This window comes from Triturus cristatus, chromosome 7, assembly GCF_964204655.1.
Source record: "Triturus cristatus chromosome 7, aTriCri1.1, whole genome shotgun sequence".
Lineage (NCBI taxonomy): Eukaryota > Metazoa > Chordata > Amphibia > Caudata > Salamandridae > Triturus > Triturus cristatus.
Window position 1 is genome coordinate 1,599,753,402 of NC_140590.1, and position 24,017 is coordinate 1,599,777,418.

The 24,017-nt window shown below is 47.6% G+C and overlaps 1 protein-coding gene across 1 annotated transcript in view; it reads left to right on the top strand.

The window, feature by feature from the left end:
* The window catches only part of PHACTR3 (phosphatase and actin regulator 3), a 584,477-nt gene that overhangs the window by 271,859 nt on the left and 288,601 nt on the right, over nt 1–24,017 (top strand). Inside the window, exon 2 of the mRNA XM_085619467.1 lies at nt 21,799–21,960. Within this exon, the coding sequence (XP_085475593.1) occupies nt 21,799–21,960 (162 nt within the window). The remainder of the gene's footprint in view (nt 1–21,798; nt 21,961–24,017) is intronic.

A 24,017-nucleotide genomic window follows, 5' to 3' on the forward strand; every position in this document is an offset into this window, starting at 1 on the left:
GATGAGTGCAAGGGTGAATGAATGGATTAATGAGTGGATGGATAGATAGGTGAGAGAGTAGATGGATGAGTGAAAAGGCGAATGGCTGAGTGAAAGGGTGGATGGCTGAGTGAAAGGGGAAATGGATGTATGGAAGGATGGAAGGTTGGGAGTGGATGGTTGAGGGAAAAGTGTGAATGGATGGATGAGTGAAAAGGCGGATAGATGGATTGCTGGATGTGTGGAAGGGTGAATGAATGGATTAATGAGTGGATGGATGGATGAGTAAAAAGGTGGATAGATGGATCGATGAATTAGTGGATGGAGGATGAATGGATGGATGGGTTTGATGGATAGGTTTGGAGATGGATAGACAGATTTGGATATAGATTGACGGGCAGATGGATGGACAGATGAGCAGAATGGTGAAACACTGAATAATCCATTAAAGAATGATTGGATAAGAGAATGTAATGGTGAAATGGTGCATATCAGTGGGTGAATGTACGGATGAAAGGATGAACAGGTAGCTGCATGGCTGAAAGAGACAAGAGAGGTCTTCTGTGGATGGTCACATTGACTTGATTGGTGCCAGAAGAGCTTTGCCTCAAAGTGGGGTGGGGGGTATTTTAATTTTCTGGCTACTCTCTTGCCTGAAGGTATTGGGGCACTTTATGTGAGCACCAGTTACATTGAACAAGGTCGCATTTCTTTTTTTTTTTTAAGCACAGAGAGATTAAGTGATTTGCCAAGAATCACAGGATGTTGAGCAGACACCAAGACTTGAACCTATTTCCCCAGTTCCAAAGTCGGCAGCTCTGGACATAATACCACATTCTTACCCCTGATGGAATGGCTCTTACGTTTACTTACTTCTTAGCTTACTTGCCAAAAAAACAAGCATTGGCAAATTCAATAGGTCTCGCCTATGCAAAAGCTAATAGCTTTGCTAATGTCTTTTAGCTATGTTGTACAGCAGTGTGCTGTGCAGCATGTCTAAAAGTAAAGTTAGAAAAATAAAGTGGTATTATGCGGCCTGTGTTTTTTAAAGGAAACTACTGTGTTTGTGGATGTTCCCCTTGAGAAAGGGCAGAATTGTGTCATGCACAGTGAAGTTAACCAATTATCTGAACTGGGCTGATCCAATGCCCGTTGCTGTATGCTGTAGTGGGGGGAGTGGGGGACGAAACACGTGAATGACATAGTAATAGACCAATGGATGTAAAGGGATGGCTGAAAAGCCCCATAAGTAAAATTATATTGTACATTTGACTTTAGTAAAATCAAAATGTCTTGTCTTAAGCTGGACCTAAAAGTCTTGGGCTTCAAGGACGTTTCAAAAGTGTTTAGGTCCCAAAAGCTTACGCTCAGCTGTGCCTATTACAGTGTCACAAAGTGTAATCCCAGCACTAGACTGTAATATGGAAAGAACAACCTATTCTTTTTCATTTCCGCTGCTTCATGAATAATAGAGCAGAATGAAATGTTCCAGAAATGAGAGTTGATATGCTCTTCACTAACAAAGAGAATGATGGATAGCTTCAGCTTCACACTTGTGGCTGGAAATATGCCCATAATGCCTTGGGAAAAATCATAGCAATGACATTAGTGGTGGCTAAACATCAGGCCCTATACACTTCAAACCAGGCCCCTTCCTAAATGTGAAGTCATCTCGAAAGGTGCATTTCAGCCTGAAATAGGGAGGAATCCAGTTAGCTTGATTGTGTCAAAGTCTTGGGGAGGATCGCATCCACCCTGGTGTGAGCCCCCAAAGCTTTTACCATTTGTTAGCCTTGAGGACCGTGTTACACCTCAGCCCATATGTGCTTTTTTAAAGGACAGGCTCTTCCTACAAGTACTGACCAACCCTATAAAATGGTTTTGGCCTATCCCGGGCGTGTTACCTCGGATATACAAGGCAATCCCACTTTGATTAAAAGGGCACAGATTGCAAATGACTGTTGTTTGTGAGACGCTAGCTCTTGTGCAGTATGGCATAACTTTTGCAGGGGTCTAGAGATGAATGTTTAACTCACCCACAATGCTACCATCGTGCTGAGCCCTGTACGCGCAAGGACGCGCTTTTCTCTACAACCAAGAGTGCCTTTTAAAATGCAATCAGGCATTATTGAAAGGTCCGAGGCCATTATAATGAGGTAATTGAAAGTTTCCCAGGTTGTGTATCCTGATATAAAGGCGGGTGGGTGGAATGAAGAGGAAGACCGAGTATTTCAATGATGATGGTACTGGAACACAGGTCTCAATATTGTTGTTTCCATCAACTTCCATAGGAAAGGTCAAATCATATTTTTTTCCACCATGACTTTATTGTTTGTCCTTCTTTGTGTTAATTAGTAAATGAATGTCCCATTCATAAACTTGCCCTAAATAGTACATTACTCATTCTTCAGTTGTATGTATATTGAGATTTAGATCCTTGCACTCCAAGAGCATCCTGCAAGACAGGCTTGATCTCAGCCCTCAATGGCAATGGGTCTGATGAGGATACTTTGGTCTCTTATATGGGCCTCAGTAAGTCCTTGTTGACAAAGTTGTAGGAGCTTAGCAATAGCACATATACAGGTCGTTTGCCTCTCTACCCACTCAGTCTGTCAGGATAATTTCTCGGTGTCTCTTTCCTGCGTTTTTAATTAAGAGTCTCTGGGGGCGTGGCTTACCCAGCTAAGATGGCGGTCGTACCTTGAGTGTGCTCCTGGACCCCTCCGCCATCCGACTGGAATCCGCTGGTCCCCGGAATCATCCTGCCTTCCATCCTCTTGCTGATGCCCTGCTGCACCCCTGGCTGAAGTCCTGGCCTCTGGGGACCCGGTGATCTGGTGTTCTCACGATTCTCGGCCTGCCTGCCGGGCGCTCTCCTCCAATATGGCGCCTCCTTGCTTCGATGCTGAGACCCGGCGACCCTCGGACCGGGCTGTCGCGGCACGCTCCTGGCCTTGGTGTGGGTGGAGGCGACCCTCCCGGGCCACGGTGATTGGCGGTGGCATCTGGGCTCCCCCGGTGTGGTACCCGCTGTGCCCTTATCCCCCCGCCCGGCCGAGTTCACATTCCCGCGGCCATTGCCGCTGATCGCCGCCCGCCGGTGTCGGGCTGCTTTGCCGGGCCCTGGGGCTGGAGCTGCTGCTTGCGGCGGCTGAGCCGCCTGGAACTGCACCCCCGGCTCCTCCGCGTGGTGTCGGCTGCCATTCTCGGGCAGCGGGAGTCCCGAGTCGGCGGTGTTGGAGGGCCGCCTGACATCCTCAGAATCATGTGGCTGGAGGCCAGATTCTCGGCAGGCGCAGAGACCTGGTGAGTGGCGGTGGTGGGGGGAGGGAGAGAGGCTGTGACTGTTGTGGAAGGACCCCCCTGCATGCACGGACCGCCCGCTCTTGGGGTGCCCTGGGTCCTCGACGCTGTAGGCTGGGTGTTGGCCCACTGTTCTCCTCGCCTGCCATTAGTTGCTGCACCCGCCCGGCCTGATGACTCCAGGAGCTGCCACTGTGCCATTCCCTCAGAGTCCTTATGCCAATTGTCAGGGGGTGAGGCCTGAGGCGAGTGGATCCGGCAGTAAACGGTGGACGGTCCGCGCTCCCTGGGACGGGGCCCCCTGCAACCCCCTGCCCTACTTCTCTGTGACTGTGGTGTGGGAGGCCCACCACACGCACGGATCGCCCGCCCTGCAGGTGATTTGGGCCCTGGACGCTGCAGTTTGGGAGTTGGCCCATTGTGTCTCCCTGCTTGTCACGGTTGGCTGCGCCTGCCCGGCCTAACGGACCCCAGTGCTGCTCCTGTACCGCTTTCCCTTGGGGCCCCTACTTTGACTGTGTCGTTCGTGGCCCCCCCACTCACAGGGATTGCCACCCCAAAGGCGATTTGGGCCCTGGACGCTGCAACTTGAGAGTTGGCCCACTGTATCTCCCTACCTACCATGGTTTGCTGCACCTGCACCGCCTAACAGTTCCCCGGTGCTGCTCCTGTGCCACTCCCTTGGGGCCCCCACTGTGACTGTATTGCAGGAGGCCCCCCACACGCATGGACCGCCCGTTCTGAAGGGGATTTGGACCCTGGATGCTGCAGTTTGGGGGTTGGCCCCCTGTTTCTCCCTACCTACCTTGATTCGCTGCGCCTGTCCGGCTTAACGGAACCTCGGTGCTGCTCCTGTGCCACTCCCTCTGGGTCCCTCCATCACTCCGGGGGGGGTGGCGAGGCCTGCGGCCGGTGGATTCAGTTGTACCCAATGGACAGCGCGCTCTTCCTGGGATGAGCCCCCCACGGCCCTCTGATCCATTCACCTGTGGTCTTTCCTGAGCCGTCTTTAGGCCCTCAGCTGAGGCGACTCTTTTGCAGCTTTTGCTGCCCTTGGTGTCGAGCTGCATCCGTGTTGCCCTCCTGGGTGTTGTGGCTTGGGGGAGTGGGTGACCGGCTGCATTCATTGCGCGGCGTGAGGTCCTAGGTGGGGCCTCCCCCTGACGCCCCCCTGCCCGCCCTCAATTGCGCCTCCTGCCTCTCTTGCGTCGCCTCTGCTTGGAGGGTGCAGCCGGGGGGGTGGACTCGGCCGCATGTAGCAAGCGGTGTGGGGCCCTGGAGGAGAACGACTGCCCCTGCCACCCCCTGTTCCTGAACTGTGGCCCTCTTGGCGCCCGGAGTGGCCTCTGACCCTGCTGCAAATTCTGGAGTCGGACCTCTATTCTGTTGCTTCGACGTGGGATCTCGCCGCTGAAGGCGCAGTCGGCCGTGTGTACCGTGCGTCGTTGGGTCTCACAGGGGCCTCGTCCATTGCCCCCTGCGGCTGCCTTGACCTGCGGCCCTTGCTCCAGGGCCCCGGCCGGAAGCGTGACTGGATCTCCTGTCCAGCTGACTTGTGGCCATGGGTCGCACCCAAACCGCCAAAACCCCCGCAACCCAGACAAAAATGGATCGTTTCACCACCACGGACTCGGGGGCTTCTGGTGGAGGTGCGGATAAGGATGCCTCACCTGCTGCAGACCTATCTACCATCCTTCAAGCTATTCATGCCTCACAGTCCTCCGTAGAGGGCAAGATTGCTGAGGTCCGGGTGGATGTCACTCTCCTCCAGCAGGACCTTCGGAACGCCACGGCTCGGATTAAAGAAACCGAATCCTGAATCTCCACCATGGAAGATGACGTTCAGCAACTCAAGCGACAGCTCGCTCACCTCCAATCCCACACCCAGTAGCTGCACCAGCGGGCAGAGGACGCTGAAAACAGGTCTCGTCGCAACAACCTCCGCCTGGTGGGATTTCCGGAGGGAGCGGAGCAGGGCCGGTTGGCGAACTTTGTGGAGAGGTGGCTGTGCTCCTGGATCCCTGTAGGATCCCTCTCCCCGTGGTTTCCTCCCTCTCCCAAGCCGCCCCCGGGAGCACCTCCCAGACCGGTCATAATGAGAATTCTCAATTTCAAGGATGGTGACTCTGTTCTGGCCGAGGCCCGCAAGCAGCAATGCCTCAAGTATGACAATAATACCATCGTGATTTTCCCTGATTACACTCGCGAGGTCCAGGGTCAGCGCCGTTCATTTGGGGAGGTCAAGCAGAAGCTCCGCGCTCTTAACATCCAGTACAGACTCCTCTTCCCGGCACGCCTGCGCGTGGTGCATTCCAACAGGACCCTATTCTTTGACACCCCTGAGGAGGCCTGGACTTGGGCCACGGAGGAGTGCCCCCTACGAGTCAGTGCACATAATTCATCACCCAGGAGTGCTGCTGGGGGAGGCGCCCGACAGGAACCCCCTGGTCCCCGACCTCAGCACAACCGCTCACGTAGACGCCGTGGTCACGGATGTGCCCGCTCAGACTCACCGCTGAGGCTCTCTCGGCAGCCGACACTACTCCCTGGAAACGACCTGGCCGTGCGGCGGTCTGGCTCTTCCAGCCGGCTGGACTCTGGGGGTGCTTCGCCCTGCCCGTCGCTGCTGAGCCTGCCTGATACGGACCTCTCACGTAGCCCGACGCTCCTCTCGGGCCCCGCCTGAACCCGCCTCTGCCTGCTGGGCTTGGCTCCGCAGCCGGAGGCGACACGCCGGCTCACTATTACTTCCATTTCCGACGGACTTGCCGATGCACATCCTGATATGAGGAGGGGTCCTCCATGCTTCCCCCATTCCCAAGCGTTCTAGTTTGGCCGTTTGTTAATACCTCACTGTTTGGGTGACAGATGCTTCCATTTCTGAAGTATAGGGTGGGGGTTGGGTTGGGGAGGGGGGACAGTTGTCCCGTGTTTTCATTGTTTGTTCTTTTGGTTTTTTGCACCAACATGTCTGCATACCTGGGAAACGACCGGACAGTGATCAGAATTGAAATCCCCTGTTTATTAACCCTCACGTACTACTCTTGGTGCGCACACACCACCTTACACCATGACACCATACCCCCTGGCTCTAGATGCAGTCCCGCTTCCACGATCTCTGCTATGGTTGCCGGCAGCCCGGCCCCTTGCACGCCTTCCCCCTGTCCGGCGATTCTAACAGAGTTTCGCGACTCCAGATACTGTCCTGGAATGTTACTGGCCTGTTAGACAAGGTCAAGCGCACAGCTGTCCTGCGATATGCCCAGCACCAAGCCGCAGACATACGCATGCTTCAAGAGACCCACTTGATGGGCAATCATTGCCCCTTCCTGGCGTGGCATGGCTATGGCGGAGTCTGGCACTCTGGATTTAGTAGGGGGTCACGAGGAGTGGCCATTTTGGTGCGTCGCTCCCTTTCTCTGGTGGCACCTAAAATGACACACGACCCTCAGGGTTGTTTTATCCTCCTGGAGGGGACCCTTGGAGATCACCCTCTTAATCTACTGGCTGTCTATTCCCCTCCCACCCTGCTGGCCTCCACACTTTAGAGACTCACCTCAGAGGTCGCTGCCCTGCCCCTAGGAACGACCGTCATTGGGGGTGACTTTAATGCAGTTATGGACCCCAGCCTTGACACGCCTCGCCCCCATCCGCCTCCAGGACTGCCCAATCTGGCCTCCTCTCGACATGGGCTGCCAGCCTGGGACTCGGGGATGTCTGGAGACTTTGGTACCCGACAGAGCGACACTACACCCACTCCTCAGCCTCTCACCACACGCACGCACGCATAGACTACGTTTTCCTGCCAACCCAGGACTGCCGGGCAATCCAAAAGATTGTTATCCTTCCCAGGGGTTTGTCGGACCATTCCCCGGTAATGCTGCAAATCGGCTCCCTTCCACAGTCCTAGTGCCTGATCTGGCGACTCAATGCCTGGTTTCTCCAAGATGAAGTGTTTAAAGACCAAGTGGGTGCCGATCTTCGCCTCTACTTCACCACTAATCACGGTTCAGTGTCTTCCTCTCGCACTCTTTGGGAGGCCGGGAAAGCCACCATTCAGGGCTTTGCCAAAGGCCAACTCAAGCTCACCAGTACGGCACGTGACTCCCACCTCACATATTTGGAGGTGCAGGCCACCCACCTTGAGGCACTGCCCACGGCAGATAGATCTGCGGCCCGCGACCGGAGGCTTGCGTTCCTAAGGGATGAAATCAGGCAAACCTCTCTGGAGGCCGCCAAATTGATTTGGCAGTCTTCCGTGGCCCGAGTATATGGTTGGGGAGAAGCTCCTCCACCGCCATGCCACTTACCCTATGGCCAATCGTATAATTCCAGAGGTAGCTGACGCGAGTGGCGGGATCCACCATGCCCCGACTGCGGTGGCCGAATGCTTTGCCGCTTACTATGCCCACCTTTATTCGGCGCGGGCGCCTTGTCTTTCGCTCCGTGAGCTCCTCCGGCGGGAACAGTTCCCCCTTCCGTGTCTTAGTGAATCCAAGGCAGAGGCACTAGACCTCCCGATCACCCCGAGGAGGTGTCAGACGCCATATCACGCATGGCGGCCGGTAAGACGCCGGGACCGGATGGGCTGCCCCAAGAATTTTATGCGTCATATCGGGACACCCTAGTCTCACCTCTAGTGGCGATGTATCGCGAAGCGGTGAAGTACAGCTCTTTTCACCCAGAGACGGACCTGACCACCATTGTAGTGATCCCTAAGTCTCAACCCCCCTCGAGCTGCTTCTCGGACTACCATCCCATTTCTCTTATAAATACTGAGCTCAAGATCTTTGCTTCTGTTCTGGCCAACCGCATAAAACCGCACCTGGCTAGCCTGGTTCATCCAGATCAATGCGGCTTCATGCCTCTCCGAGGGATTAGACACTGTCTTAGACGCCTTCATCTTGCCCTGGCGAACCAGCACTTGCTGTCCCCTATTTGTCTCTCCTTCTGGTGGACTTCGAGAAGGCTTTTGACTCGGTTGACTGGGGTTATTTGGAGGCAGTACTGGAGCAGGTGGGCTTCGGAATTCCTTTCCGCAACTTGGTGAGGACGCTGTATTATCGGCCCCGGGCGCAGGTCCTTGTCAATGGGCTCTATCTCGCCCCTTCGCTATCAGAAGAGGTACGCGGCAGGGATGCCGCCTCTCACCGATCCGGTTTGCCTTAGCGATGGAGCCCCTTGCCTGCCTTATTCGAGCTGATCACTCCCTCACTGGCTGGCGATGGCCTGGCTTTGTGGAGGATAAGATCGCGCTCTATGCAGGCGATGTGTTGCTGTTCCTGGCGGACTCGGCCCAATTGGGGCCCAGATGCCTTCGGGCCCTGGATCTCTTTGAGCGCACCTCCGGCCTCCGGTTAAACCCGGCCAAGTCTGTTTTGGTTGCCCTTCACTTGTCCCGTGAGTGCTTTGATTGGCAGTCGACGATAACCCTTCGACGGCAGTCCTTCAAGTACTTGTGGATCTGGGTAGCCCTTCTCCCCGATCTTGCGTGGTCACTCAACATCACCCCTCTGGTTAAGCGGGTTCGCGCTGACCTCCTTAAGTGGCGTACGCTACCCCTAAACCCTCTGGGCAGGATAGCCCTATTTAAAATGATGCTTTACCTCGCTTTTTATATATGCTTGAAAATACGCATCTTTCTATCACTAGGTCCTGGTTGCGGGAGATGGATGGTTTGGCCACTAAGTTCTTATGGGGGGGACGGAGGCCCAGGCTGGCCCTGGCCCAATGCCGAATCCTGCCATTTGATGGTGGTCTTGGGATGACAAGCCTCTACCTCTATTACTTGGCGACTCGGCTTCTTAAGGTAAACGATTGGTTCAACGGTGGCTGGTCCGACCCGGCGTACCGCCTGGAACTGCACACCCTTGGCTTTACCACTATCCAGGGGATGCTATAGGGAGATGATGTCCCCCAAGCTCTCCCTGACGTCACACGTGGAGTGCTCCTGGCCTGGCAGGCCTCCCTGTGTCATTCTCGCTGGTCGGGTAAGTTGACCCCGTATACACCCTTGTGGTGGGGCACCTGGCTCCGGGTGGTCGCCTCCCTTTCAGGATTCCGGCCCTGGGATCTCATTGGGATTTACCTGCTAGGCGATGTATGGAGTGGTACCAACTTACGCTCCTTCCAGGATTTGCAGACCCGACATTCCCTTCACTCATCTCGGATTTTCCGATACTTGCAGCTGCACCATGCCCTCAACTCCTATATTTCGGACGGCACTGCGCTGCCCGAGTATAGTCCACCTGAGGCCCAGGTCATGACAGGCGATCTGGGACGGGGAGGGATCTCCCATATTTACCGTTTGCTCACCAACAACACTCCCAACTCCCTCTCACAACTCCGAGACAAGAGTGAGGGTTGGCTGGGGACTCTGGATGACGCTGACTGGAGGGACGCCCTGATGGCCCCTAAAATGATTGCGGTCTCGGCGAGGCTGCGGCTAGTCCAAATATACTTCTTACATGCTGCCTATCTTACGCCGCTGCGTCTTCACCGCACGGGGCTTCGACTCGAAGCCCTCTGTTCACACTGTTCCCACTCCCAGGCTGATTTTTATCATATGGTGTGGCTTTGCCCTGCGTTACAGGGGTATTGGGAGTCAGTAATGGGAGAGCTCTCGGATGTCTTGGGCTGGGAGGTTCCCATCGACCCTACACATATTCTCCTGGGCATCACAGAGGGTCTGGATGGCACCCCGGCTGAGAAACTCTTCCTTAATACAGCGCTAGCAGTAGCCATGAGGGACATTGCAGCTCACTGGCTGAATACTACCACACCCACATTGGCGTGTTGGCGCAGGGGGGTGGACTGGTGTGCCGCACAGGAACGGCCTCTTTATGTGGCCAGGGGTTGTCCTAAGAAATTTCGCTGAATGTGGGGCAAATGGGTCGGAGTGATAGAAGACTGATTTGAACTGATATGCTCTCTAGCTTGGAAATGGGTTGGCTGATATTGGCTGTATGTACATCAAATATTTTATATCAATGTGATGTGTTTGTGTCTTGGTCTTGTTTTCCAAGGGGTATTTCTAAATGGTGCTGTGTTCTTTGTTACAATCAAAAGTCAATAAAATTGGTTATATAAAAAAAGAGTCTTAATCTCTAATCCAGCATAATTAATTAAGTGTCTAAAAGTCACCTTGAGTCTTAAATTAAAACTCAGGGTGACTTTCAGGCTCATTCGGCACTTTTAATCTATGTGTGCTTAGTGGATACCGTAGAACAAGTGCCATTATTTTTATTGCACCCAAAAGAAAGACGTGCAAGTGTGATTAGTGAGTCAGTCTGTGTCTTTATAGCAGGCAAGGAGTTCAAACAGCACACTCTTTCTAAACCAAAAAAAAAACAAAAGGAAATTTTAATATGTCGTCCTGTCACACAAAAATACAGAAACACACATTGGATTTCAGTTACAAGCTACAAGTCATGTCACATCTTGAAGTCTAAGAAAAGGACTACTTGTCGCCACATTATCACAACCTAATGGGAATAGAAATGAAGCAATGTCTGAATGCACAAAATTCTGTAGACTTGATCAATAACCAAACCGCACAATTGCAAACCTTAAACAAAACACATGAAAGCCAATGACTGATGGTTGCTTCCCCAAGCCTGTTCTAATTGTACTTTTTTTCTGAAGAAATAATGAAGTTAGGTCTTTGAGACATCTACAGTTTTCGGTTGCGAGACCCACAAAAACTAAAAACAGGACCACCTCAAGACGGACTTTTAAGTTCTCCTTAGGGTCCATCTGGCACCCAGGGGAAATAGTCCAGGACAGGCCACCACTGACAAGGGCTTCGGGAACAAATGTCCAGGTCATATTCAGAAGATTACTTTCCAAGACTCTCCATTCAATGAAATCACAAACCACTTGTCAACGCTAATTCAGATGTAAAAACAGGAGGCAGTCTAATGAGCTTTGGTTTCACACTGATGGTAAGTGAGCAAAACCAATGTAGTAGGACTCAAACCATGGACATTAAACACAACTTGCGGAGTAGTCAAAAGGCAAGCTTGCTGGTGGTGTAGACAACTCATAAATGAATGAACATGGGAGAGGTGACATCAGTGAAGGTCTCATGTTGATTCACATTCTAGCAGCATGGACAATAATATTCAAATTCAGGGTGGCAATGCCAGGCCAGAATTACCAATAATGGGTGTACTAGAGGGGTGACGCTTTATTCCCATATAAGCACACGTGGAATTGGGACTAAAATGCAGAATTTGGGATTACTGACCACACTTCCACCTGTTGATCTCAAAATCCTGGTCGTTTTTCAGCCAGATATCTACATTCTTTAAGCTGTTGGATATGTGGCCGGAATTACCCAAAAAAGCGCATTTCAACTTCATCCGAGAGCTCCAGACAACCTGTAATAAGGGCCTTGGCGTGGTACACATCATTTACAGGAGTTCTCCTTTTCTAAGTGAAAATGTAATTTTGTTTTTTTATATTCAGCTATTAGCAAGTTCTTAGGCGCCTTCTTCAATTTTCATGCTGCTTCAAAGCACCAGTCTTTTTTAAACACAGTATGAGTTTCATCTTATTAATTCTGGAGGCTATTTATTTCCTCTCATATATTTGCAATTTAGTTTTCCCCTTTGACATTTTATGCAGATTACTGCTTATTTAATTTCAGAAGTTGGCCAGTGTTGTTGAAATAGACGCCTACTTTGGACTTTTACTGATTACTTAGCAGATAGAGCTGACTGTGCAGTAGCAGGGAGCCAGCCTAATGAGGCATGCCAACCACCCTGTCATCTTATTCAAAGATTGAGCTGAAACCAGCTCAGGTGTATCCCTACCTTTAATAGAGGGCGGAGGGCGCTCTTGACATAATGATTGACTTTTAATATTGTGCTGAGGTCATCACTTTTTGATTATTATTCATTTAGTTGTCTGGAACTCTCTTTTGCATTCACTAACTAGATTATTTTGCAAACGGGTATTTTTGTTACTATGACAAAGGATTAAATATTGTCTTATGAGTTTTTAAAAATATTAACCTGAGACAAAGGGTTTAGCTGCTTCTAACAGTGAGGAGCCTTTTATGTGTAAAAATGTGGGCTCATGAGTTTAAAATTGTTATTATGCTCACACCTTTCCTATAAAACTGCTGTATTTTCAGCTTCATTTTACTGCCACGTTCAAATTGCTCTAAATGGGGACCTAACTACAGACAAGCTGTTACTCCTGAATCTGGATTGTATAAGGAATCATGGTTGGATGGTCCCATGCCAGACAGGGATGCCCATTTGTAACATGCCCTGGGGTATGTGTCTTGCAGCTCTCATACTCTAGACCCGTCAACTGGGAACCTACTACCAATTTTTAGCATTTTATTTCTGTGTTTTTCTCTTAAAAAGCAAAAATACTTTATTATACATACTACATCCAGTGTTTCCCAAATTGTGGATCGTCACCCACTGGTGGGTCGTAAGCCGATTTTTGGTGAGTCGGGAAAGTTCAAGCAATGAATAAAGATTCCTTTACATTTTGTATTTATCTTGTCACATTTGCTGCTTTTCAAAGACAAAAGTCGTCAGGGTATTTCTACTGACAAATTGCTGCCTATGTGTAACATGAGGTTTTGTATCCACAAACTTCTCTCACTTTGCAGTCATAGAAAGAAAAGTAAAGTGAATTATGTGACAATCTTGATGCGGTACATGGAGTGTGAAAGTAAGACTGTATAATGTACTTTTCTATAATAAAGCCAAATGTAAATGCCTGTAAAGGAACTGTACACATTGAGGAGTTGGGAAAGCAACATTGAAGCCATTTTTTTTTTAAATCCTGAAGTGTGATGGAAACAAAGATTTCAATATGATAAAAATAAATCTAGACACTTTTCTTGGTGTTGCACAAATGATAAATATTCACTGAAACATGATTTCCACACAATGTGTGCAATATAGATTTATCTGTAAAACTGTATGTCTGGACAAATTTAGTGCCCATTTAAATGGAAAATGTGCTGTCTGTAAATGGCAGTGTGCTACCACACGATGCTTTAGTGACACTAAAAGGTTGTCCCGCCCCATGTACATTAAAGCTAAGTGGGTCACGAACGTTTGTCTTTCTAAAAATTGGATTGTGGTTCTAAAAGTTTTGGGAAGCACTGGAATAGAGTCTTGGGCCTCATTCCTAGTACTGTGGAACATGCTGGGGTATATACCTATAGGGGTGGGTGGAATTTGCATAGCTGCGCTACGCAAAGCTCCGCGAAACAGTAAAAAATCTCGGCGAGCACGCAAAAGTTCCACGAACAGGCGGAATTGCTTGTTTCACCCGTTTGCAATGCTTTTTTCCTGTTCACGAACGCTGTTTGCGTGCTCGGGGAAAAATATCTGGCAAACATGCCTTTTGAAAGCGCGAACAAGCAAAAAATTCTGCGAGGCCGCAGATCGTGGAATTTTTGGCAATTCTGTGTTCTCTGCGGAACGCGAAATTACCAAAATTCTGCAAATTGCGCGAGCGGAACGGAATTTACCGCCCAGGCCCAATACCACACCTGAAAAATATGATACTGTGGTGGTAAGATGCTTAACTAGAGCATACAAACTTTCTGTTCCAAGTTCACTATCATGAAATGAGGCATAAAATGCTGATTCGGTATTTACCACACTGAAATCTGCATGTTTTGTCTTTTTTACGGGGCATTTTCACCAGTAAGGGGAAAGCAGCCTTTTATTACTAGTGAGAAACCTCGATGCTAGCATTCTTATTGGGCAAACTATGGATATTATTTAACTGATTCGTTGTTATTTTCCTTATCACTGCAGACCTCTTACCTGTTATGAAAATGATAAAGAAATTGCTTCAAAAACAAGTGGTCCAACTGTAGAGCTAGGCATTCCAGCATTTAGCAAAAGTAACTTCAAAGACTTGTGAGGTTCACTTGCGCTGTTTACTGTTACAGAGAATGTTGCATGAGTCGGCAGCCATCGGATGGGACTGACATTACACTGAACAGGAGTAGAAACCAGGGACCTGTATGTTTTTCAGTCATCTGTCTCTGATTATGAGTAGGACTGCATCTTGTTGCATCCCAGGCATCTTCAATAGTGCTCAAAATCAAATTGGATTAATTTTGTAACCCAGGGCATTGTTCAAGTACAAGGCAGCAGAACTCTTTGTCCAAGTCTTTCACATTTCAGGGCTTTGTGCTCCTTCAGTATTCTAAATTAAACAAGCATTAGCGGAGCCAATATGTATTACCTATGAGGGCTATTGGCTTTGGCAGTTTTTTGTAGCTACATTGTACACCAGCGCTGCTCCTGTTCAACATTGCTAAAACTACTTTTTAAAAAGCACTATGGTGTGTACAGTGCTAATATGTTTTTTGATTGAGCCTACGCAGCATGCATGCGCTGTCTTCGAGACATGCAGTATTCGCTCTATGGGCTTTGAACACGCCCAGCGCTTCTCATTGGTTGTTTCCTCAGGCCTTTGAAATTCCTTTGCTGTTGTTTGTGAATGTTTACATTTGTCCCACGTTTTGGCTGTTCTGTTCTCACCCTGGTGACGGCCCCTGCTACATGGATCCTTTCACTATCGGCCATATGTTTAGTATAGGCGCTCTTTTTTTAAAATTTATTTAGCTGTGGTTGCAACTTTGGCTGTGTCTGAAGTTTTCCTATTTCCCATGATCAGCGCGGGACATGCCACGCTTTATCTTTCCGTATGGCAGCCACGCCTTTCTTTTGTTCTGCACAGCGCGACTCGCCCACCTCTATTTTGATTAATTTTGAAGAGACTTTAATATATTTTTACTCCTCGCTGCACCCGTTTCACGAGCACCACACTTTATCTACTTGTTCTATGAATACAATAACATGGAACACGTTAAGTTGTTTCCTTATTTTGAATCCATATCACATTTGCACATATTACCGATCTGCCTTCTGGAATGTTTTCTTTTGCCCATCAGCACAGTAACGTCCTTCTTGTTGCCCCTGTCACCTGGGATGTGTTTTGGCTGATTTCCTAAAAGCTTTGTCACCCTTGTTAGCTCCACGGAGTCATCAGTGCCCGTGAAAGAACCATGAGATTGCATCATCCCCTGAAAATGAGAAGTGATACCAATTAGATGGGCTATGAAATTGTCACAAAGCAAAGCACCTCTCCCTTGAAGGGCTGATCCTTCCCGTTCCTGCTGCAGCTCATTTAAAACAGTGCCTCACTGCAGCCTCGGACGCTTGCAGCTACCGGTGTTTGCGGTTGTGCTTCCGCATACATTAGCTCCTGGGAATGGGAACACATACATATGAGCAGCTCTTTGACGGGCCGAATGAGGTTTTCTTCCCTCCCGGATCTAATCAACATCCTGTGAGTGTAGTGTGCTAAAGTGCCAAGCGAGTCACGTTGGTGCCGTACTCTTCCACCATGGTCATTCCAGGCACCTGGCATTTATGATTAGGAAAAAGATGTCTTCGGCACATCTAAGCTCAACCATCCCATTATGTGTTCTTATTTTGTATTCGATTTCTGTGCTTACGAGGAAAACTCAACGTTAATATAAGAAATGTGGAATGTAAGAGTGGATATGTGTTGCGACATATGTCTCTGGATATTGCATGAATGGCACCTCATCGAAGCTGGCTGTGACAGCTGGAAAACACAAATCAGCTGTTCTGTCGGTTGGCACATATGGAGACTTGGTTTCTCATTCAATCATATCTCGCTGCAATGATTAATGTATTATGAAACACGTGCAATATTTAGACCTGCAAGGGCTTTCACAAGCTACTTACCAGCTCGGCATGCAAAAAAACAGCAAGAGGATTTTGCTCAGAAAAAGCATTTGAATACTGTGGGTTTAAAAGGTATATGATGTTTGTATTACACATCAAATGTACCAGAAGGCACCAATGTTAAAAAAATACACCTTTTCATTGCCTGCAAAAATGCAAAAAATGTTTTAGGTCTAGTGTTAGCCAAGAGTTTTTGTTTTTCCTAAAATAATGCGCATGATTTATGTACTAATAGCGGTTTTTAGCCGGCCCTCATGAGTCACTCCTCTGTTGTTGTGTCATTCGCATTTTTCTTCTGCCTACTACAGCATGCAACATGGGGCAATCTGCTCTTTCACAAGGAGCACGTCCACACACAAAGTACTTCCCTCCAGTTCAAGGGACTGCTATGGCAATGGGTGCTTTTTCAGGCCCAAAACATATTTTTAATATTTTGCTTGTAGCCATTATTTTTTATTGGCGATGTTCTATTAGTTGCCCCAGCAATAAAGATTACAAAAAGCATGATAAAACAAAACGAGCATTGACAAAGCCAAAAGGCTGACCACTAATTCAAAAGCTATTGGTTTTGTCAACATGTGCTACACTGAGTATGAATTGTTGACGTGTTTGTACCACTGTTTCTGTGTTTATGTTTAGTCTTGTATTGGTCTCCTGGTAAAGTGAATAATTGAAACACCTGCTTTCCAAGAAAGAATAGTCAGATCTTTAATTCTTTTTTAACTGACGTTTATATTGTTGTTATCATATCATCATGTGGAGGAAAGTTCCAGAATTGGGGAGCGGGTACTGAAAATTACCAGCTTCTAAGGTAATCACATCAGAATAGTGGGACGCTGCCTGTCCCTGCTGGTTTCACATGGTGTGTTTAACATTGCTTCTGAATTGCCGGGTGCAATTGACACCCTCGCCTGGTCCACATCACGCTGCACACAACAGAAGGAACAGGCTTTGGTGTGGGGCACATTAGCACTTCTCACGAGTTCCCCTTCCATAACGTGCACAAACTCTGCACTTTAAACATGGTTTAGTTTGTGCGTGTGTGGATACAATCTGCAATTGAGTCAAGAGTACATTCTAGCCACAACACGCTGCACACAACAGAAGGAACAGGCTTCGGTGTGGGGCACATTAGCAGTTCTTTCACAATCACCAGTGTAGTTTACTGAACACGACAAGTCACATTTGCACTCTTTGCAGCTAGCTGTCATAGGTGTGCACTTAAATGCCTCCTACTAGACTCATAATCTACATGTTCCATTATTAACTCAAAGGGAGTGTTCGAGGCGGCAGTGATAACATCCCCAAACAAACTTTATGCTTTTTTTGCACACATAATTCAACAACAAACCACATAATTGTACTCAACAACACAATTACATAACACACCACATACATTGAATCCACACCACATAATTCAACATCATACAACCAAATTCAACAGCACACCATATAATTAAACTCCACTACGTAATACTCCACAACAGAAAATACCATTCCACATAGTTACTTTCCATGACACACAACCCCACTCCACATAAATACAATACACTCAATACCACATAATTCTATCCACATAATTCCACAGCACACCATGTCACATAATTCCACAACACAAATCCACTCTACACCACATACAGCTATACCACACAATGCCAAAACTAACAATTCCAAACCAACACACATAATTCCACTACACACCACATACATCCACTCCAATCCATAACATATAGGTAAAAGACATTTACAACGCCAATTGCTCTAACTCTCATTTTTTGTAGACACTGGGAGAGCCGACACTGAGACTCGAACCCGGTTCCCCAGTTCCAAAGTCGGCAGCTCTGTGTTACACCACACACTCTGTTCAAACATTGCTGGGCATAGGTGTCAGTGTGTTTGTCTGGGAGTGGCTGACTTTCATATTAATTTTTTTATTGTGTGTTTTTTCCTGTAGTCGCCCTGAGAGGGGGGAGTGTCTGAGGCTGTAACAGTTCATGAATAGAGTCATTTACGCTGACTCCATGTGTGACCTTGGCCTAAGTTACATCCCAGTTTAGCCACCGCACAATTTGGGAAGAATAATAAAGGGTGTCTCAAGTTGGGAGACTGCCAGTGCTTAATTAGAGGTGGTGGTTTCCAGTGCTCTGCACCTGCACTTCATTGGGAGCACAAGCACTTATGACAGTCTGCCACATGGTGGGCTGTTTGTCTGATTTAGAGTGAGCACAACAGCAGTTGTTTACTAATTCAATATACGTTAAAAATGACTTCTACCTGCCGCCCATGCTAAATTTATAGCTTTGGGGGCCTGGAATAGTCTGAATGGTCACACTTGTAAGAGTATGATAGTTAGTAGCTGGTTTGAAACTGTCATTGGTGGCGCTAGGAGTGGTATAGACTGCAGTGGGCTCCTGATGAGGGGCCTGGCACTTCGTTTTTTACAAATTAAGCACTGGAGACTGCAACACCCCAGAGGTAGTTTCATGCCATTGAAAGACTGCTGGCAAAATAAAGCTACGTCTGGAGAATACCACTACACATCAGTATGTAAATCCAAAGCTAACGTGTGCACATTCCAAATTTTTTTATTCGTTAGCACAAACTGAAAATTTGTGTGACAGACAAAGCTATTCGCAGTGTTTTTATTGGTAATTGTATTATATTGGAATTATATAGCGCTTACTACCCCAACAAGGGGTCTGCGCACTTTATTATGCCTTTCTTACTCCCTAGTAACAATGAACCCAAGCATTGCCTCATCGCGACCAATACCTCAGTTTAGATGGTTCTAAAAAAGCCCCACGCTCTCATTATTTCATATCGACACTTTGTGTAGGAGCCACTAAAGTGAGCCAGCACCCAGGATAATGTGCTGCATGGCTAAACACTTATAAGGTCCCAAAGGTGAGACCTATTGTCTATACCAAAGCTTGGTTTTTTTGCACTTGAAAACAGGCTTGTCAGAAGGCATTGCAAGGTCTGGGCAAAGGCTTAACAAGGGCCCTTTGGGGCCTTTTAAAGGCTTCTTCCTAGTTATTAAAAGATACATTTATTCCAGGGGAACAGAAAAATTGAATGTAGCGCCATCTAGTGGTATGTCTATGTACACTACATCTATTAATGTATACACCAGGCTTGCTTAGAGTTACATTTCTGTAAAAAATGATGAAGAATGCTGCTCATCCTGTAAAGTGCTAGGCCATCTTTGAACATAATGCCCCTGTTGTGGGCTAGCTTAACAAAAACATTTGAGAATCTTAGCAAGTTGTATCCAGGGATAGCAGCTGCTGCTACTTCCTCTCCTTTAGTTACCCATGTTATTACAGTTGCTACCCTTTGTGTCAGGGGTCTTAGTGGCAGGCATAGAATGTAAGCATAACTCTTAACGAACATGTTTATGTTGTGGGGTTTCTTTTCCTTAGCCTCATCAATAAAGGAAGCTGTTGAGGAGCTAAAGGTGGGACAAGTTGTTAGCCACGCATAATCATTGGTGACCAAGAAGTGTGTGATGTTACGTCCATAATGCCATGCTCTATGGTTTATCGACAACCATATCTGTAACTTTGCTGTGAGGGACCCCTTTATTCATCTAGAAAGGGGAGTACAGAGGCCAACTGTAGGCACCTTTAAGCAGGGCCACCGGAATTATGTTATTGTGCGGCCGCTGCGTTTTTTGCATGATTATTTATTTTCCGCATTTGCTACACAAGCCATCTCATCTGCTGCATAATCTGCAGATTTTAACAGACACATTGTATTTCTAGTTCAAACGGTTCAGAAGTTACTAAAAATGCTACAACGTGTTGCCACGCAGTGGAATCCCCTTGTGACTGGTCACTTTTCTGTTTCTTATTGCTATATTGGGGTGTTAACCTAGTACTAAAGAGGTGCAAACAATGCCCAAACAGTGTAAAAGTGACAAAATAATGAATTAATACTATAGCAAAATGTGACACATTATGCTGCATAATGTAGCTTTTCTTGCCGCATAATTTACTCAATCCTGTCACATAATTTGGCCCTCCCCTGCTGTATAATTCCAGTGGCCCTTCTGAGGGGTTCTGAGTGACATCAGATAGACAAGAGCGAACCCCTCAGTGAAAAACATCCACATAGTTCACTTTTAACCATCTGTAACTTCATGTTATATATGGCCCCTAAAATCATCTGCCCGTGCTTTTAATTGTAGTGTAGGGGCAGCATAGTGATGGGGTAGCCATACATAAAATGCCTCCCCTCCCTTTTCCAAATGAAAAATACATGGTGTCCTTTCACCCACTCCCACCGCACTCTGTGCCTTTCCTTCCCTGTCTTCCAGAAGCTGTGCTCTATGGTCCTCATTTACAAGAGGCCTGTGCCACCAGAGCGTCACTTTTTATGATGCTTCGGTGGCACAGGCCTCTCAATCATATCTATAAGGCAACCTAAAGCCGCACTGCATGGCTTCGAATGGCCTCATAGATATGGAGTAAGGCAAGGCAGCGCAAAGCAGGGTTTCCCACTCAACACCTATGGGTTTTGACACGTTCCCAGATTTACAAGGATCTGTAAACCTGGGAATGCGTCCCAGGGGAGGCATAACGAGGAGAAATAACTAAGAAAGAGGAAAATGCCTCCACTGATTGTTTTTGTGCAGGAAGGTTTCGCTTCCTGCACAAAAATAATCGTGCCAACAATGCAGACGCCCTTGCACCATGGTGCTAGGGTGCTTGCATTGGCACTAGGCACTAATTTGTGCGCTGGCACAAACAGAAGGGACAGGAATGCGCCATATTTCATTAATATGGCACATTCCTGCGCTATGCGTTTTTGTGCTGCTCTGCAGGCTCTCAGATAGCCTGCCCAGAGCAGCCTGGTATTCTGTTATGAATAGCAACAATGGCTATCGAGTTCTGCCCCTCACTGTTGCCACGCCATAGCAGTGAATTACTGGATTTAGAATCCATGCAATACAATGAGAATGCCAAAATTAATTTGTTTTAGTGAGATCAAGAAGAGGAAGGCATGGCCAATGTCTACTGTAAAATATGTTGTTATGCATTCCGCTCACTGAGTGCCACTATGTGAAGCCCATTTTCTAAATCTGGCTATTTACCGCCGTGACGTAGCGACAGTGGGAGGCGACAGTGGGAGGCAAGAGTTGTCTCGCATTAATGTGCGATAAAGGAATTCCAGACTGCTCGGTCAGTGTAATGCTGGGACCATCATAGACAACTTGAGCTTCATTGTTTTTAATAATTTGATGTCACTCAAATCTCTTGGGTGACATAAGTCTCATTAGAGGAGAGGCTGTGGAGCAGCGGGGAGAGGATGTGGAGCAGTGACCAGAGCAGCTGACTCAGGAGATGGGGATCTGGGTTTGAGTCTTGGCGTTGGTGCAACATCCTGTGATTCTGGGCAAATCACTTGATCTCCCTTGCCCATGGACAGCGCCAGGATGCCCTTGTGGGTGATAAGACGCGCTATATAAATCTACAGATATACATTCACTGTTATGCAACTAAAATTCTATTTGTTGATGATGTCACACAACGAATGGACGCAAGGGTATAATGTTTCACTAGACAGATCATTTAAATATGTTTGCAGTTGTTACTGTTTACTAGATATGAATATGTGTTTCCAGCCTAAACATTAAGGTGCCCTGCAGCTCACAGCAACCATAAAGTACAGCTTACATTTTTTTTAAAGTGGGGAACTCATCTGAAAATTCTCTCTAACGATAAACGTTTGTGTTTTTGCTCACTAGATGAGATGGACCACACGCCTGCTTTGCGGCTGGAGTATTTGGGGTCAGGGATCCGTACTCCCCCGGTGAGGAGGAACAGCAAACTGGCCACTCTGGGCAGGATCTTCAAGCCATGGAAGTGGCGGAAAAAGAAAAGTGAAAAACTCAAGCAGACCTCTGCAGGTAAAAGAGGTGCCTACAGCGCCACCGTGCGACAAACTGAGTTATTACTATATGTGTTAAATTATAACAGTGTGGAGTCTGCAAGGAGTGTTGGACAGGATCAGTGGCATCACTGCACCAAAATTATAGGGGTAAGAAGCGCAGTAGTGCACCAGAATTATATGGCTAGCTGTGGTGCACCAGAATTCTATGGCTAGCTGTGGCTCACTAAACAAAAGTATTTTTCGGAAGAAGTTGCCTTTCTAGACCAAGATCATGTGGGTGGTAGTTGTGCTGTGGACCACAATCCCAAGGTGGTAGAAATGGCATCACCAGCCAAATAATTTTAGTGAAAGGTTTTAAATATATGTGGGACTTCGGGCTGTGGATTGTATTGGGTTTGGATAGGGAACATTTTAATGTTTATATAGTTGAAACTGTATAATCTATATGTAGTCGTGACTGAAGGGTACAACCATGCATTGTTATTTTAATTACTAAAATTGTCTGGGGGGTTTTTCAGTTTTTTTATGAACTGGAAATGTGTGCAACATTTCTATAAGAATAAATTTCTTGGAAATAAAGTATTTCTGAATCTGGCCAAATAATAAGAGTTGCAGTGGCTTCACTGGACCAGAACAAATAACTTAGTGATGGTTAATAGGACTAGGGGGCTCATTACAAAGTCGTACCGCCACCGTAGCGGTGTTTGGGACCGCCCGCCATACATGCAGCGGTCCCACCACTGTGATTAGGATGCACCCGCCATACTGGCGGGCGCATCCTGGGCCTTTAACATTGAGGGCTGTGCTGCTGGCTGCAGCACCGTCCACAATGTTAAAGGTGCTTGCACCGCATTTCCCTGCACGACGTGGCAGGCACCACGTGGTGCCTGCCACGTGGTGCATGGAAATGCAGGGGGGTAACATGGGTACTCTACAGTGCAGCGACACCCCCCCCCCCACAAGGGGGGCATGCAACGGGCCCCCAAGCCCAATCCTTGCCATCGCCACCATGGAAAGGCCTCTTCAAACCCACATCCTAATATGGCGGACGGTGCCTGCTAGGTACCACCACCATATTAGTGGCCCTGCTCCGTCCGCCAGACAATCGGTGCGATTGCCTTTGGCGGTTAAGCGGCGGACGGACTTTTTGCCCGCCGCGGTACCCACCACCATCCTAATTTGGTGGTGAGTAAATCACTAGGTGATGGCGGAAGGACCGCCACTGCCAGCCCGGCGGTGGTGGTCCTTCCGTGTTCTTAATGAGCCCCTAAGATTTTAGGAGTAGCAGTCTCATCACTGGACCAACATTATAGGAGCAGCAGTAGTGTTTTCATCAAAATTCGTAGGGTTGGGAGTAGCATTGTCATTGGGGTATCACAGTGGCATCACTGGGCCAAGTAATGTGAGTAACAGTTGCGCCACAGCGCCAAAATCTAGGGGTGTGCAAAGTAATGTCATTTTTTCTAGCACAAATTTTGTGAAACCCTCGGAAAAATTCACTAAATTTCACTTTCAGGGCGAAATGTGGTTTGCTGGTAAATTGTGTCCCTTTTTTCTTTTTTACTTGAGCATGCAACTTGTGCAAAGATGTGCCTCTCAATGAGACATTTTTCTGCAAAGATCTTTTATGTGAGGTGCACTTAAGATGTCTCCTAGGCCTAAAAATAACAGAGGCTTCATATGTGACATCACATGTCTTTTGAAATAGCCGTAATCCCAGAAAATGAATGACGTGATTTGAATTCTGATGACGAGTCAGTGCTTCTTCTAAAAGCATTCTTTAGGAACACTCAGGGGCTGTTCTGTGTATAAGAGTTTACTATTAACTGTTGCATGATTGTTGTTAATGAAACATTAAACAGCTAAATCATATTTTCTGTATTAAAACCAGTCGCCTTTACTGCTTAAATCATAGGTGTTGTAAATCAGTGTTCAGGGCTACAAGGAACAATTAGAAGTAACATTTGAAAGGCCTAGCCAAGCTATATGGCGCCCCAGGAACGGATGATGGCTCAGTCGTTTGGCAGTGAGTTTGGTAACCATGTAAAATGAGCCTTTTATGCTAGTAAAAAA